At 36.3% G+C, this 14485-nt stretch overlaps 1 protein-coding gene across 4 annotated transcripts in view; it reads left to right on the forward strand.

Annotated features, from left to right (window-relative positions):
- The first annotated feature begins 2067 nt into the window (after positions 1-2067).
- LOC149528865 (Acyl-CoA N-acyltransferases (NAT) superfamily protein) overlaps positions 2068-14485 on the forward strand; it is a 90619-nt gene continuing 78201 nt past the window's right edge. Inside the window, exon 1 of one of the 4 annotated variants that reach the window (XM_089809690.1) lies at positions 2068-2284. In XM_089809690.1, the coding sequence (XP_089665816.1) occupies positions 2170-2284 (115 nt within the window). In that variant the 5' untranslated portion in view covers positions 2068-2169. The remainder of the gene's footprint in view (positions 2285-14485) is intronic. The other 3 variants (XM_089809693.1, XM_089809691.1, XM_089809694.1) reach the window with 3 other exon arrangements.

Here is a 14485-nt window from a genome sequence, read left to right on the forward strand (position 1 = left end):
GTCAACACTATCTTCTTGCAGTTTGGTTAACACATTGTAGCTTAGTAGACATCGATAAACTCGGTTAACACTATAGAGCTTACATAACACTAAAACCCTCATTGATTACACTGATGAGCTCAGTAGCAACTGATATCTGCTTCTAGAGCTCAGTAGATCCTACTAAGCTTGGGAGACTCTTTTTTTTTGCATATGGAGCTCAGTAGCAATGTAAACAACTAAGTGTTAAGTCACTAATTGACAAATGATTTGACCTTAATGTCAACAAGATGTACTATCTAAGTCTAAGTTTTGGATAACCTACTTTAAGTTGTTAGATTTATTTGGATCACCTACTAGAGCTTGGGTTTGATCAAATGAGGTAGTGAAGGAACTACTAGAGGGAGATGAAGGATGAAGACTAAAGGATTTATCACATGAGATAGGTAAGGACATTGCATCATTAAGGATTTTTCCATCTTTGAGATCCTCAATTGCCTCATTGTTTTCAAGACAAAATCTCTCGTTTGCCATTTTCTTAATGTTAGTGTTTATTTGATCAGGAGTCCCAATGATTAGTTTTGAGTCTTCATAGAAGGCTACCATAATGACAGGATTTGTGAAGGTGATCTTAGATTTGATAGGGCCATCACATAAACTAGGGTAGAGATTATATATTGAATGGTTAGTAATTAACTTGGTGTGTCTCAACTCTCCACCTTTAGGGTTTCCACCAAAATTGAGACATCTTTTGATTGGTTGGAATCGATAGTTAATCCTCTAAACCCGCCCAGAGCATCCCCTATTTGGGATAAAATCTTACTATGTAGTAAATTAACTCAAAGATTAGGAAATTTGACCCACCTGTACAACAAAGTGAAGGAAACATGTGTAATAAATTAACTCAAAGATTAGGAAACTATTGTAAGATATAATATAGTTGTAGTTGCACGTAGGATTAGCCATACCAGATTGAGCCTACAAGCATAAAGAAGGGATAGTGTAGGCTTCTATTTGATTGATTATATTTGCATGGCCCAATGGCTTAGTATTAGCTCTTGTGGCACTTTTGGGAGTCTTTCTTGAGAAGTGAATTGCTCGAGTCTTATGTGGTAAGCCATCGCCGATTTCACTTCCAACATTTTGATGACCAACCCTTGGCTCCTTCGCTTGTCAATTACAAGATTTTTTAACTTTTGCAGAGCAAGGGTTTGCCTTGGTATTTAGCGAATGCTCTTCTTCCTAATTATTCAGAAGCAATGTGTTGAACGAGTTATGAACATTGATGGCATATTTAGTACATAGGCAGTGCAATTTATGAGAGTATTGAGCATCTGCTAGTTGTGAGCGAATAACCACATTAATTTGCATTTTTTAGGATGTGTGAGCCATTTTATTTATTTCTAAATTATATTGTTATTTATTTATTTAACTTTATTTTTTATTATTAAATCTTATTCAAGAACGAGGACATTAGAAATGAGTTGCTTACCATGATACTTCTCGTTGGTTTAGTTCGAGCAATTTTCCTTGACTATCTCTTGCTATTTTATGACTAAGATTCTCCTCCTTGCTAATGTATAAGAAAAGTTGGACAACTAAGACTTCCCTTCTCCCTCTCTCCTACTACTAGTACCTAACAAATTTATTACAGAAGTCACATGCTTTTGTGAGTGCAACAATGTGTTGATAGGAAAATAGATTTTGAAAAATGTGAAATAACCATTAATAATATAGAGAATGAAATATAAAAATTATAAATGATCATTTAAATATTTTATTTCAACATAGTAAAACTAAAAAATAATAATAGAAACAAAAATATTTTTAAAAGTTAAAAAGAAAAGAAAAAGTGCAAAAGTATTCAAGATTAGTAAACATAGATAAAAAAGAAAAGAATAGAAAAATAAAGATCGTAGATACCCAACATATGACGCGAGACCTCCCACTCAATCAATCAAACAAGCAAACAAATAACTCTCCAAAAATAATTTTATATCCATCATTTTATTAATAATAATAATAATACATTATTGTTCCATCAATCACATTTTAAAACACGCCTAGGCGTCCTATAGAAAGAACTGATTAGCTTTAAACCCGTATAAAATCGGCTCAAACTAAAATATGCTTTAGAAAAAACACCCGATCACAGGGAGGAGGAAACAACCAAACCATCTGATATTGGCAATGCAGGCCTTTTCTTCCTTCTCTATTAGCCTCAATTTTCCCAAATATAATGTTCCAGGTCTTCATTCAAAGCCCCTGTCACGTAAATTACCATGGTATCAGTCGGCTGTAGAAAGTAAGTAATATGCCTATTTTCCTATTTTTCCCTCGTATCTGTTTTTCTTGTACAATTCAATACCTTTTATAAATTGGCATCTGTATTTTATCAATCTCGTTATTTAGACATTGCATCTGTCCTGTAAATCGAACCCCCTGAGTAACCTATATCATTTTATCGACATGTGTTGCTGAGGGTTCATCTTTAACAGTCAGTTTACCATCATTAGAATTATTTATTACAGTACCTAGAGAAGCAACCCGATCAAATTCTATTGGATTTTTTTTACAATCTTATAATTGATCTGTCTGTAAGACATGCATTAGCTAGGACTTGAATTTAGTTGCTTTTCTCAACAGTACTACGAACTGTAGCACTGGGCCACAAGCCCTTCACAGGCCCTCCGAAGTATGGATTGATCCTTTATCATGAAGGGAATCTAAGAAGGGTGTGGTCTTTAAAATTAGAAACAGGAACGTCACCCCTAGCTCATTTGCAAAGTCGTGAGTGAACCAGCTACACGATTATATTGTGAAATCTAGAATCACGGTCAAGGAATCCTTGGTTTCTTGTCAGTTTAATGTTGTATTTGTACTTTAATGCTTATCAATAAGAAGTTTAAATGTCGTTATAATGTTTTAAACAGAGTTGTGTGTAGAGCCAGGGTCTAGCAATAAGCTGGAGAGCTTAAGACCACAATGACTCAGATCAGAATTATGGCGGGCATGGTCCAAATAGTTAAGTGGAATGTATACAACCATAATAACTAGGGTTCAAACTTTGGTAGGCAGTTCTGCATAAGTATGGGGTTTTGTTGGAATGTTTGTCGTCGTTGTTCTCTTCAATCTTCTAAGTATCTATCCAGTAAATAGAAACATCTGTTATGATAAAGCCTTAACTTGGTTGCTAGCGTTTATTCTAACTGATATATTTATAACCTTTAATTTATTAGTTATGGTTTAACGACTTTTCATTGTTCAAAGAATCCATCCATGAATTATAAGCATCTGGATTCTGTTTTGAATCTTTTGATTGAAGACCAAATCCAGCTGTTAGCTTGAATTCTATCTGCCGAGTCTGTAAGACTGTTCATCACAGGTAACACCTCTTCAGTGTTGAAATAGAAGCATATGTTTTGATATGAGTCCAACGATTCCTGGTTGCTTGCATTCTAATTGACTTCTCCAAAAGATAATTTGTTATGGGTTATTTCTTCATAGGTTTCTTGGATGACGTAAACAAGGTCAGAGAATCTGGAACTAGCAGTTTGCGGCCTTTACTTTCCAGAACACAGCCTTAGCATAAAGTGGAAGCAACATACGATGAAGAACCATCACATAGGGACACAAGACACGGGATATCTCAAAACTTATTACATCTGCCACTAGGTCTCTTAACATGCTAGGCTGCAGCCAAGGATTACAATAATCTAAAATGCAGACAACAAGCGCAGCATCACCTCCAGAAGCTCGTCTAGCCCCGCCAGAGCCTGTCACTACCTTCGGTTATGTAAAACACTTCTCAACCACCCTGCTCTAGATCTCCTCTGCCTTTTTTCTTCCTTGCCGATCTCTCATCTCTTCTCCCCATTTGAAACAATCATGTTAGCTGCTTATATATCATCCACATCTCTTCAATGGCATTCAAGTGGGCCACATATTTCTTAGTTTTGTGGTGTCCAGTCATTACATGTTCCTCCTTACCAAGTTCTTAGATTTGAGAATTTTCTTTCTAAAATAGATTCACTAGCTTGTCAAAACTGGGTGTCTATTATGTGATATTCAAGCATTAGAAACACTTTGTATGTGGAAGGCAATGCTTGCAAAGTAATGGGCACTAGAATATCATCCTCAAAACCTAATACTTGTAGGAAAACTCTCAACTCAAGAATCTTTACAAGAAAGTGTTCCAATTGTTCTCCATTCTTCATCTTCGAGCTATGTAGTCAACTCTTCAAATCTAAGATCTGATTCTGATTCTTCACCTTATATACTATCTTGTGATTGTCTTTGGCTATGGATAAGTCTTAGATAAAGGACTGAAAATCAACAAACACATCGAACATGATCATTAATTAACCATTCTATCAGGTTGATCAAATTTCCTTTCCACATCAACATAATTTTTAGGTTTCATACTAGTACCAGTAACCCCATGTCATACTTCATCAACTTCAAGTTGAGTTTTGAGTCTAGTCTTCCATATGAAATAATTATTCTCTCATAACAACTAGGAATCCAGAATAAGAAACTAAGGAGAATTTCTTTTTATTTTATTTTTACCAAAATAAAGTATTGTTTTATCTTATTTTTTGTCACCAATGTCAATAATATGCCATATAAGAGAGGGTGATATAGAAAAAGATACCTGTTAAAGAAGTTGAGAATCATACAAATTATTTTCAAAACACAATCTTACAATAACTAAGTTCAAGAATGGTTTTACAGAAACTTGTGTCAAGAGTTCTGAGTCTAGTTTGCGAATAAAATTATAGGTTCTAAATTTTGTAATTCACTTCTAGTGTTAATGAAGATACAAGTAGTATAATATGATATTGCATTTGCAAATAAAAATCTAACCTATACTCAATCAAAAACTAGTTTAGTGTCTACCCAATATATATTACTTTTCTAGTGGCACAAACCACAAATAGAATAGATTAGGATAGGCCTCACCTTGAACAAAAACCTAAGCTCAATGTTCTTGGATACTATCTCATATAATATTTCTGAGAAGAAAGTTCTCTACTCTTTGGTAAGATGTGTTAATCTATCTTTTGAATTTCTCCAAGGCTTAGAGTCTCAATGATTTCAAAGCTTACTAATTGAAATACTCGCATTCATGCATAATCCATTATGCTTAGTCATCCTTTAAGTGAGGATTAATGGTCACTGCTCACAAAAAACTATATGTAATAATAATGTTGGCTTTGCATTTTCTATGATCTCATTAGACAAGGGAAATGGAAATCCCAAGTTGATGATAATATAAAAGAGTACGTGTAAGACAATTGCTATCAATGTATATTGTTATCTTCCAAAAAAACACCCTAAACCTTATAAATGACAAATAGCAAAATTCAATTATTGACACTACAACACATGAAGAATCACTACCTCTTCAATCTCGCACCCAACTCATCTCACTCAACTCACAAAATTATATTAATAGTTTCGTTGAACAGTTTATGATAGTATATATCCTTACAGGAGTTAGGGGAACACCTCATGTAAGATGTAGATCCTTACATAAATAAGCGAAGCCTTTAATTCTAATGCTTCTTGGTATAAAAGAATGCAAGATGCACATAGATCTGTAGCATCTTGAAGTAAAGGAAACAATTCTGATTTATGTGCATATCTAGCATAAAGCAACTAATTGGTAGTATACTCTGATACATAGGCTAGATTTCAATTGTAGAGGAAGATCATTAGGGTCATTAAAAACTTTGAGTGCATGCTATTACTTCACCCCTTCATCCATTGTTATATAAGCCTATAACTCCAGTAAGATGCCATGATTTGTGCCATAACTTTTTTTTATCAGTAAATTTTGTGCTATGACAATATTGATTTAGGAACATCTACCCTTTATACTTGGATGTATCCCAAGAATAAAATGATTTCCCTTGGATCTTAGGTGTCTAATACCTTACTAGAGAAATCAACGCTACTGTTCTCTCATATTTCATGTCCACAGAAATGTCAAATATGTAGCTTATGAATGAGGAATTATGTTGTTTTAACTTTTAATTAATGCTCATAGGTTCAACCATCAAACCAAATAACCAATTACATTGTAGTTATACAATAACAAAGCTTAAATAAATCAAATGAAACCATACAGATAAATTATGGAATATGTGACATCTTTTGAGGACTGTAAAACCTTTGGTGGAGTTTTGAAGTCAATTCTAGCTAATATGTTTCACATAATTAGTATTGTTTCTTCTAGATCTTGGTAGAAATATTGAAAATGGGGTCTCAACGCCAGCTCCTGAAATTGTAAACCTCGACACATATTGTTGGGTCTCTCCTCACTTGCACATGATTCTAACTTTAAACCAATCATAACATTTGTAATTGTTGGCCTTGGTTTAGCAACATAGATTCAATGTCATTTAGTTGACTATTCTAGAACCAGAATTAGTCCATTTTGTTGAAGTTTTAAGCCAGGAATAAAAATAAGTAGCAAAACATAAGAAAAGAAAAATAGGACACATAATTTATCCTGGGAAAACCCTTCTACTCGAGGGAAAAACCCAGCCACAAACAAAAGATACTCCTTTATTTAATAATGATGAGATAGTCTCAGTACAGAGCTTACAAGCTTTGAGCTACATACAGCAACAATCTTCACTCTCATATCTGCGAATATTGCCTTCACAGGAAATGTGATAATCTCTCTATGTCAAGAAGAATGATACCATTGAGCTTAGACTTTTCATTGCCCAAAAAATTTATACCTCCCATGCAGAATCAAGAAAATGATGCTATACATATCGACAGTTGCATAGTGATCCTATATCATTTACACGAGCCTGTGTCTATCAAGAGTCAAGACATACCGATACAATACAAGAGACACCTGAATTCTGGCTGCCACAACACATGTACAAAACAGAAGATGAATAACCAATAAAGTGCCATTTCATATGTCCCTGAAGATGAATAACCACACGATCACAATATTCATTGATGCTTTAGACAAGACAATAAATGATACCCAATGAATCCCATTGACAACTCTTCTTGATTGTCACCAGCAAGCAAAATGACCTTCTAACCCAATGGCACAAGCATGCCATACTTCATTTAACAAGAGCTGTGATGGCTATGGAAGAACGTCACTTCATCTTCTATTGAATACAAATTCTCAAAGTGTGAAGAAAAAACATAATACTTATATCAGAATATGTCTCTGTTGAAGATGAGAACCAACAGAGAACAAAAACTTTAGATAACATTGGCACAATTAAGAATGATATCTCATGCAGGTACTAAAACATCAACACATCTTGCCTAGCATATTCATTTCCAGTGCATCCTATGTGCTATGGATTATCTCATCGGGGTGTATATTGACCCTCATCCCTTTTTGTGAGTAATTAGTCTTTTAAGCACCTCTTTTGGTTTTGTCTTGGAGCCTTAAAATTTTGGACCTAGATCCTTCAAACCAAAGCCTTTCTCATGGCACATGATTTTTTGTAGGAGTTTTTTCTTTCTCATGGCACATGATCTTTCTAGGAGTTTTTCTTTACATCCCTCATAAGTTTAACCAGATATGCTTTTAAGGTGGAGATTGTCTTCAGCATATGAAAAGATAGAAAGATGATTATATTTTTATTGTTCCGATAATTTATATATTTCACTTTTCCTAAAGCTAAGATTTTCTCTGATGTGTTATTGTAGTTCTAGGTGCACTTTAACAAATTTGTAGAAGAGGTTTTTTTTATATTAGTGCTCCTTGACCACAGGGCAATGTCCTATGTGTTATACCTAGAGTACCTTGTCTCTCTCCTTCTCTAGGGGTTGCTTGCCTTCTCATAGACTTGGGTGTAGGCACTCTTTTTGTTTGAGGTAATAGAGAAACTTGCTCTTAAGCTTCTCGCCTAGTTACAAGAAAGACTATAGCAATTGGTCACAGCGTGCTAGTTAGCACTCTGCTTCCTTGCCACCTATAAGAGGAAACTCCAAGTTGCCTACTGCTGGTTCTTCTTATTGGCTTAGTTCAAGTGAGTTTCCTCAACTATCTCTTGCTATTTTTCTAGCCTTTGCTATTCGTGCAGATGAAGAAAAAGATAAAAGAAAAAAATGATGATGAATGAGACCCTCTTGCAAATTTTTCAAACCTTGCTAATGAATAAGAAAAGTTGGATAACTAAGACTCACCTCCTCCTCTACTACTAATGCCTAACGACTTTCTTAATATATACACTTTTTTTAAATGTTAACCATGAACTCTTGAGATATAATTTTATATCCATCCAATTTTTTTGGATAGATTATTGTTATTTCTTATACATGCTAAAAACATCTACTCACGGAAAAAATGCCTAGCCATCCAATTGAAAGCACTAATTAGACTTGAACCTGTAAAAAATCAGCTCAAACTAAAATTGGCTTTAGGAAAATTCCTGATCACAGGGGAGGAGGAAACAACCAAATCTTCTAAAATTTGCAATGCAAGCCTTTTTGTCCATCTCTCTTAGTCTCAACAGGCCCAAATACAATTCTCCAGGTCTTCTTTCAAAGCCCCAGTCACATAAGTTACCATGGTATCAATTGGCTGTAGAAAGTAAGTAATATGCTTCTTTTCCTATATTTTCCTCTCATCTATTTTTCTTGTAGAGTTCAATAGCTTTTAAAAATTGGGATCTGTATTTAATTAATTTCGTTATTTAAGCATTGCATCTGTCCTGTAAATCGAGCCCCCTGAGTAACCCATATAATTTTATTGACATGTCTTGCTGAGGGTTCATCTTTAATGGTCAGTTTACCCTCATTAGAATTATTTATTACAATCCACCTAGAGAAGCAAACCAATCAGATTCTTTTGGATTTATTTCTTCAATCATATTATTAATCTGTTTGTAAGACATGCATTAGCTATGACTTGAATCTAGTACCTTTGATGGACACTACTACGAACTGTAGCACTGGGCCACAAGCCTTTCACAGTCACTCCAAGGTATGAATTGAACCTCCGAATGAAGGGAATATAAGAAGGGCATAGTCTGTAAAATTAGAAACAGGAGTGTCACCCGTAGCTCATTTGTAAAGTGGTGAGTGGGCCAGCTATGTGGTTAAATTGTGAAGTCTAGAACCTTGGTCACTGTTCAAGGAATCCTTAGTTTCTTGTCAGTTAATGTTGTATTTGCACTTTAATAAGTTTAAAAGTTGTTACAACATTAGAAACAGAGTCATATGTGGAATCAGGGTCTACCACTAAGCTGGAGAGCTTAAGATCAAGGTGACTTGGGTCGGAATTATGGCAGGCATGGTCCAAATAGTAAATTGGAATGTATACAACCATAATAACCAGGGTACAAACTTTGGTAGGCAGCTCTGCATAATTATGGGGTTCTCTTGGAATTTTTGTTGTCTTTGTTCTCTTCTGTCTTCTAAGTATCCATCCGGTAAATAGAAACATCTGTTATGATAGAGCCTTGCCTTGGTTGCTAGCTTTTATTCCAAGTGATATATTTATGACATTTAATTTATCCGTTATAGTTTAACTCCTTTTCATTGTTGAAAGAATCCATCTATGAATTAGAAGCACCTGGATTCTGTTTTGATTGAAGACCAAAATCGATGGTTAGCTTGAATTCTATCTGTCGAGTCTGTAAGACTGTTCATTACAGGTAACACCTCTTCAGAGTTGAATATAAGCATATTTTTTTATGAGTCTGACTCTTGCTGCTTGCTTGCATTCTAATTGACTTCTCTGAAGACTGATTTGTTATGGGTTATTTGTTAGTAAACTTATGTTTCTTGGGTGACACAGTCAAGGTCAGAGGGTCTGGAATGAGCAGTCCAACCCTGCAGCGTTAACTTTCCAGAAAACTGCCTTAGCATAAAGTGGAAGTAACCTACAAAGGAGAATCATTACCAAGGGACACAAGATGAGAGAAATTATCCTGGGAAAACCATCAAAGGGAAAGACACAGCCTTGAAAAGTTCATCCTCATTGTATTAGATCTCAAACCTGATTACATCTGTGTTGATGTCAGTTTTGTACCACTAAATAACATATGGCAATTGAATACTACATCATCTGTGTTGATGTCAGTTTTGTACCACTAAATAACATATAGCAATTGAATACTTGATATAGAATATCAAACACTCAATCCCTCTTTTGAAAAGTAAATACTCATGAAGACATGAGAAAAACTCCAATGTGCCTTAGACCTGTGGATACTAACTCAGTTATATTATTGTGATTTGCTGGTTAATCATGTAGGCGGCCTTACGTTGTTCATTCAAGGATTGTCCAACTCTCTTTGTGATGGTGATGATGTCTAACTTTGTAAAGTAACTGAGTGCCAAATAATGTTGATGGTGATGATGATGGGGGGTGTGTCTGCCAATGATGCTTCTCCTAACTTCTTTTTCGATTGAACTCCAACGACTACACTAATGCTGCCTTACTCCTACTCCTATGGATGGAAAGATTAGCAAATGGATAGGGATCGAATCTGATGAAAGCTTAGCAGTGGCTCTACCTCCATAGATGCAATGATTTAAGGGAAAAAGACTAGATTACCATGCAAGGCTTCCTAAACAGCCGCTAGGATGCTAGTGGCCTAGTTTATAGATCTCTATCAAACATCCATTAATATCACCATGCAACTATCCATCTATTCTTACTCTTAACAACTTTCTTGAAATAAAATCTATTTTAACAATTTCAATGAAATTTAACTCTAACTATTGGAAGTAGAAACCATGTAATAACACCAAATGTTTTTAATCACCATGCAAGTCACAACAATGATAAAGAGAAGCAATTTTGGTATTATCTTAAGCAACAATTTTCTTCAACCCTTTACAAATGAGAGCAAATGGCCTTATACAGGGTCTAAAATTACAACTAATAGTAGAGATTAAGAGACAAAATCAATGATCCATATCGAATCCCAGAAACCCTAATTAGGGTTGCCACCCCATCGGCCAATGAGAAGACGCCATCTCATCAATGGACTAATGAAAAAAAAAGAAAAGTGGCAACCAATGAGAAGGCACCAAAATGGTAGCCAATCAGAATCAAACACCTGTCCTACCGAAGAAGAAGGGAGAAATTGCGACTTGGGTTTACATCAAATGATCCTCTAATATAATTCTACCCTTTTCTTTCATCTTTTTAGCCAAGGAAATGAACTTCGCTAGCCCGTCGTTAACTTCCTTCATGAGAGGGCAAGGCGTATGCTTCATCTTGAGCTCAGCTAAATTCTTCATGTTGCTTGTTGCTTGCAGTGTCTTCTCGTGATCTTTTTCATAGTCTTTCACATATCTGATAATGGCATTAAGGGAGGCAAGGGTGCCCAAATGTTTCTTCTTGATGGCAACCTTCCCCAACTCATCCGATCTTGATCCAAATTCTATCTCATTGACGTTCTCTTCTTTAATATCTTCAAAATCAAGTGTAGCCCCGTCATCGCTCATCATGGTTGAAATGGAAGTGTCAACACCGGGGCTGTGTTGTGCAATCTCATTCCGTATCTCTTCAGGTATCGTCAATCTGATAGTCAAGACAACAAACCAAGACTCCACTGTACTCATTCCTCCTTCGTCTACCAACTTGGTTCTCTCCAAATATCTCTCCGGTAGCTCAATAAATGCCTGTAGCCTGGGAATGGCTAAGTCCTTGACTGGAAAGAAATCTTTCCACTCCCCTTCAAATGTTTTGAATTTGTCTCTAACAACCACCAATGACCTGAATGTCGAGATAAAGGAAGGTAAGAAATTTTGCCCATCTTGAATTATATCATGGATCCAATCTTTGACTTCGTGCAATTGAGTCGACATTTCTTCTATGTTGCTCCCGTTGTCTTGCAGAAGGGTTGCCTGATGCAATTGTTGGATAGGTTGGCAATCTCTCTCCAATACTTGTTTTTGGCCTCCAACTTTACAATCCTCTTGTTTGCCTTCCTCAACCTTCCTCTGATTGAAACCATGCCTTCCTGGATCTCCTCACATTTCATGTCATCCATGATTCTCCCCAAGTTATGTTCAATTATGTCATACTCTTGGGCTATAATCTCATCCACCGCCTTGCTAATCTTTGGTATAGCAATCTGAACCTTTCGGTGACCCTCATCATCGCTCTTGATTACCTTTGCCATTGTTTTTGCAGTTTGTTTCTATTTCTCACTATCTTCCTTTTCCACTAACCCTTGAATATCTTCAACTGTTCAGACAATCACCACCTCGCCTCTTAGCATAAGCATTTGCCTTAACCATAGCGGTGCAGTGCATCTCCCCAAATCGGGATTCTGTTCGACTAGCAAAGCATCACCAATGGCTTTGGACGCCTGGCTTATTTCCTCAATATCAATTGGCCTATCCTCTTCTTCACTAGTGACTGTCACATCATCTCCATATTGGTTCTTCAAGAGAGGAGAGTACTTGGTACTATTGTTGTAACCACTTGATTCCGAATCAGAACTCACCTCTACTGCGACCCCTTGTACACTTGTATTATCCTCTTGGCCTCTAGTCTCAATTATGCTCTCCCTTGACGGTGTTGCATTCCGTCCCTTTTCTGGAGTTTCCTGATGTTCTTTACTTTTCTTAACCTCCAAACTTCTCTTCTTGCACTTAATTACTCTTTGTTGCTAGCTACTGCCTTCACCTTTCTGTCCGACTAACTCCGCTGGACCTTCTTCTAGTTTCATCTTCTCATAAGTAAGGTGTACCTTCCGACTTTGTAATTTCCTTAACTTCTCATTGTACCACAACTTGGTGTGTAAATCAACTGCCCTTGTAACTGCCTCTAAGGAAGGATCCTGATGATCATCCCAATCCATTGGACCCAATTTTGTTCCATCTACTATATCATAATCTTCTCTTAGTACATTTTCATCATCTTCTAGCTGATCGGGAATATCAAGGCCTCTCCATCTGATTGCCCTCATCATGCCCACTGACAATCTTGAGAAAGCTAGCTTCCTCACATGAAAGTCATCTTGTGCATTGGCCCAAAAATCTTCTATAGTAGGAATATGTTAGAATGTGTTTTCATGAGATGCCTTGATAAGACTATTAAGATTGAATCCTTGTCTTGCTTTATACCATCCTAGATGATACCATTCTAACTCCTCCGTAGTTGCAAAGGTGACAGGATTGAGGCAAGTATCATTGCCTATTCTAAATGAGAAGGTAATCCCTGTCTCACCTTTAAGTTTCATCATCTTGTCATAATGCTCAAGTTGCCTAGCTAACTCCATCAAAACTATCTTGTCGGGTGGGTACCTTGGAAGTCTCTTGGGACACTGTACTTCTTGCCACTCTGATATAAGTAAATTGCAAAAATTGGATAAACCAACCCCCATACTTCTTAACCTTTGCTTTTGCTTTCGTTGAGAGCCTTTTAGTAGGTGTCCTTTGTAATATCCTTACTGTCTTCATGGAAAAGGCATCATAAAACATCTTATAATCTTTGGTGTTGTGCAAATGAAGTTGTGGATAGCACTCATGCACCAAAAATTGCCCCGCCCATTGCCAATCATTCCTAAGGCTTTAAGTCCAAGATTTTCATATAGTCTCGCAATTAGATAGAAAAGATAGGACCCCATATAGAATTGCTTTTGATTTTGCACTGTTCTAAGTTGCAACTCTAAATTTTCACTTATGATTCTAGCCCAATCAAATTTTCTCTTTTCATTTTCAATTTCATCAATAAAGTAGTGCATCTAGTTCTCGAATTGCATACCTTGAGCTACGCCCATGATTCGGCTAAGAAGCACGATAGGATTGCCGTACTTTGATTTGAAATTTGACTTGGTGAGCTTTGATGACTTGGTAACTCCCTTCTTGCCTTCGTGCAACTAATTTTGCTTTACATTAATGAAATAAGCCTCCTGATTATCTTGAAATAAGTTGGCCGCTTGATTCATCATTACCACTATCATGCCTTTATACTAGGGAATATTAAATACTTCTTCAACCACTTGTCTGCTGATGTTAGCCAACACTCTCTTCCCCTCATCAAAAATGATGAACTTAGTAACAATATCAAACTGGGATGCACATTCTATTACCAATTCCAGAGAAGGCAAGGTAGGAGGCAAAGCCGCTGCATGTACAGTTTCGCTCTTGTAGATCTTCTTTGCCATGGGGGATTGTCCTTCCTTCAATCTATCCTTCAATTGTACCATGTTCATCGTGTCGATATTGGCATCACTTATTCACCTCACTTTCGAGAAGAAGGTGGTCTTAGGCATCATATCTTCCTTGTCTTTTTTGGTATTCGTTCCCTTTGGGTTCTTGCTTGCACTAACATCTACCATTCTAAACACTTATTTCTGCCCTTTTGTTCTAAATGATACGAACTACACTTATCAATCTCCAACCTTCTTTCTATTGATAGAATCTAGCTTATTTCTACCTCTCCAAGTCTTATCTCTACACTTATCAATCTCTAACCTTCTTTCCTAGGGGTTACACTACCACTTATTTCTGCCTCTTTGTTACCTTAGGATGGACTACACTTATA

The sequence above is a fragment of the Cupressus sempervirens genome, chromosome 11, assembly GCF_028749045.1.
Source record: "Cupressus sempervirens isolate cs-2001-9-10 chromosome 11, ASM2874904v1, whole genome shotgun sequence".
NCBI lineage: Eukaryota > Viridiplantae > Streptophyta > Pinopsida > Cupressales > Cupressaceae > Cupressus > Cupressus sempervirens.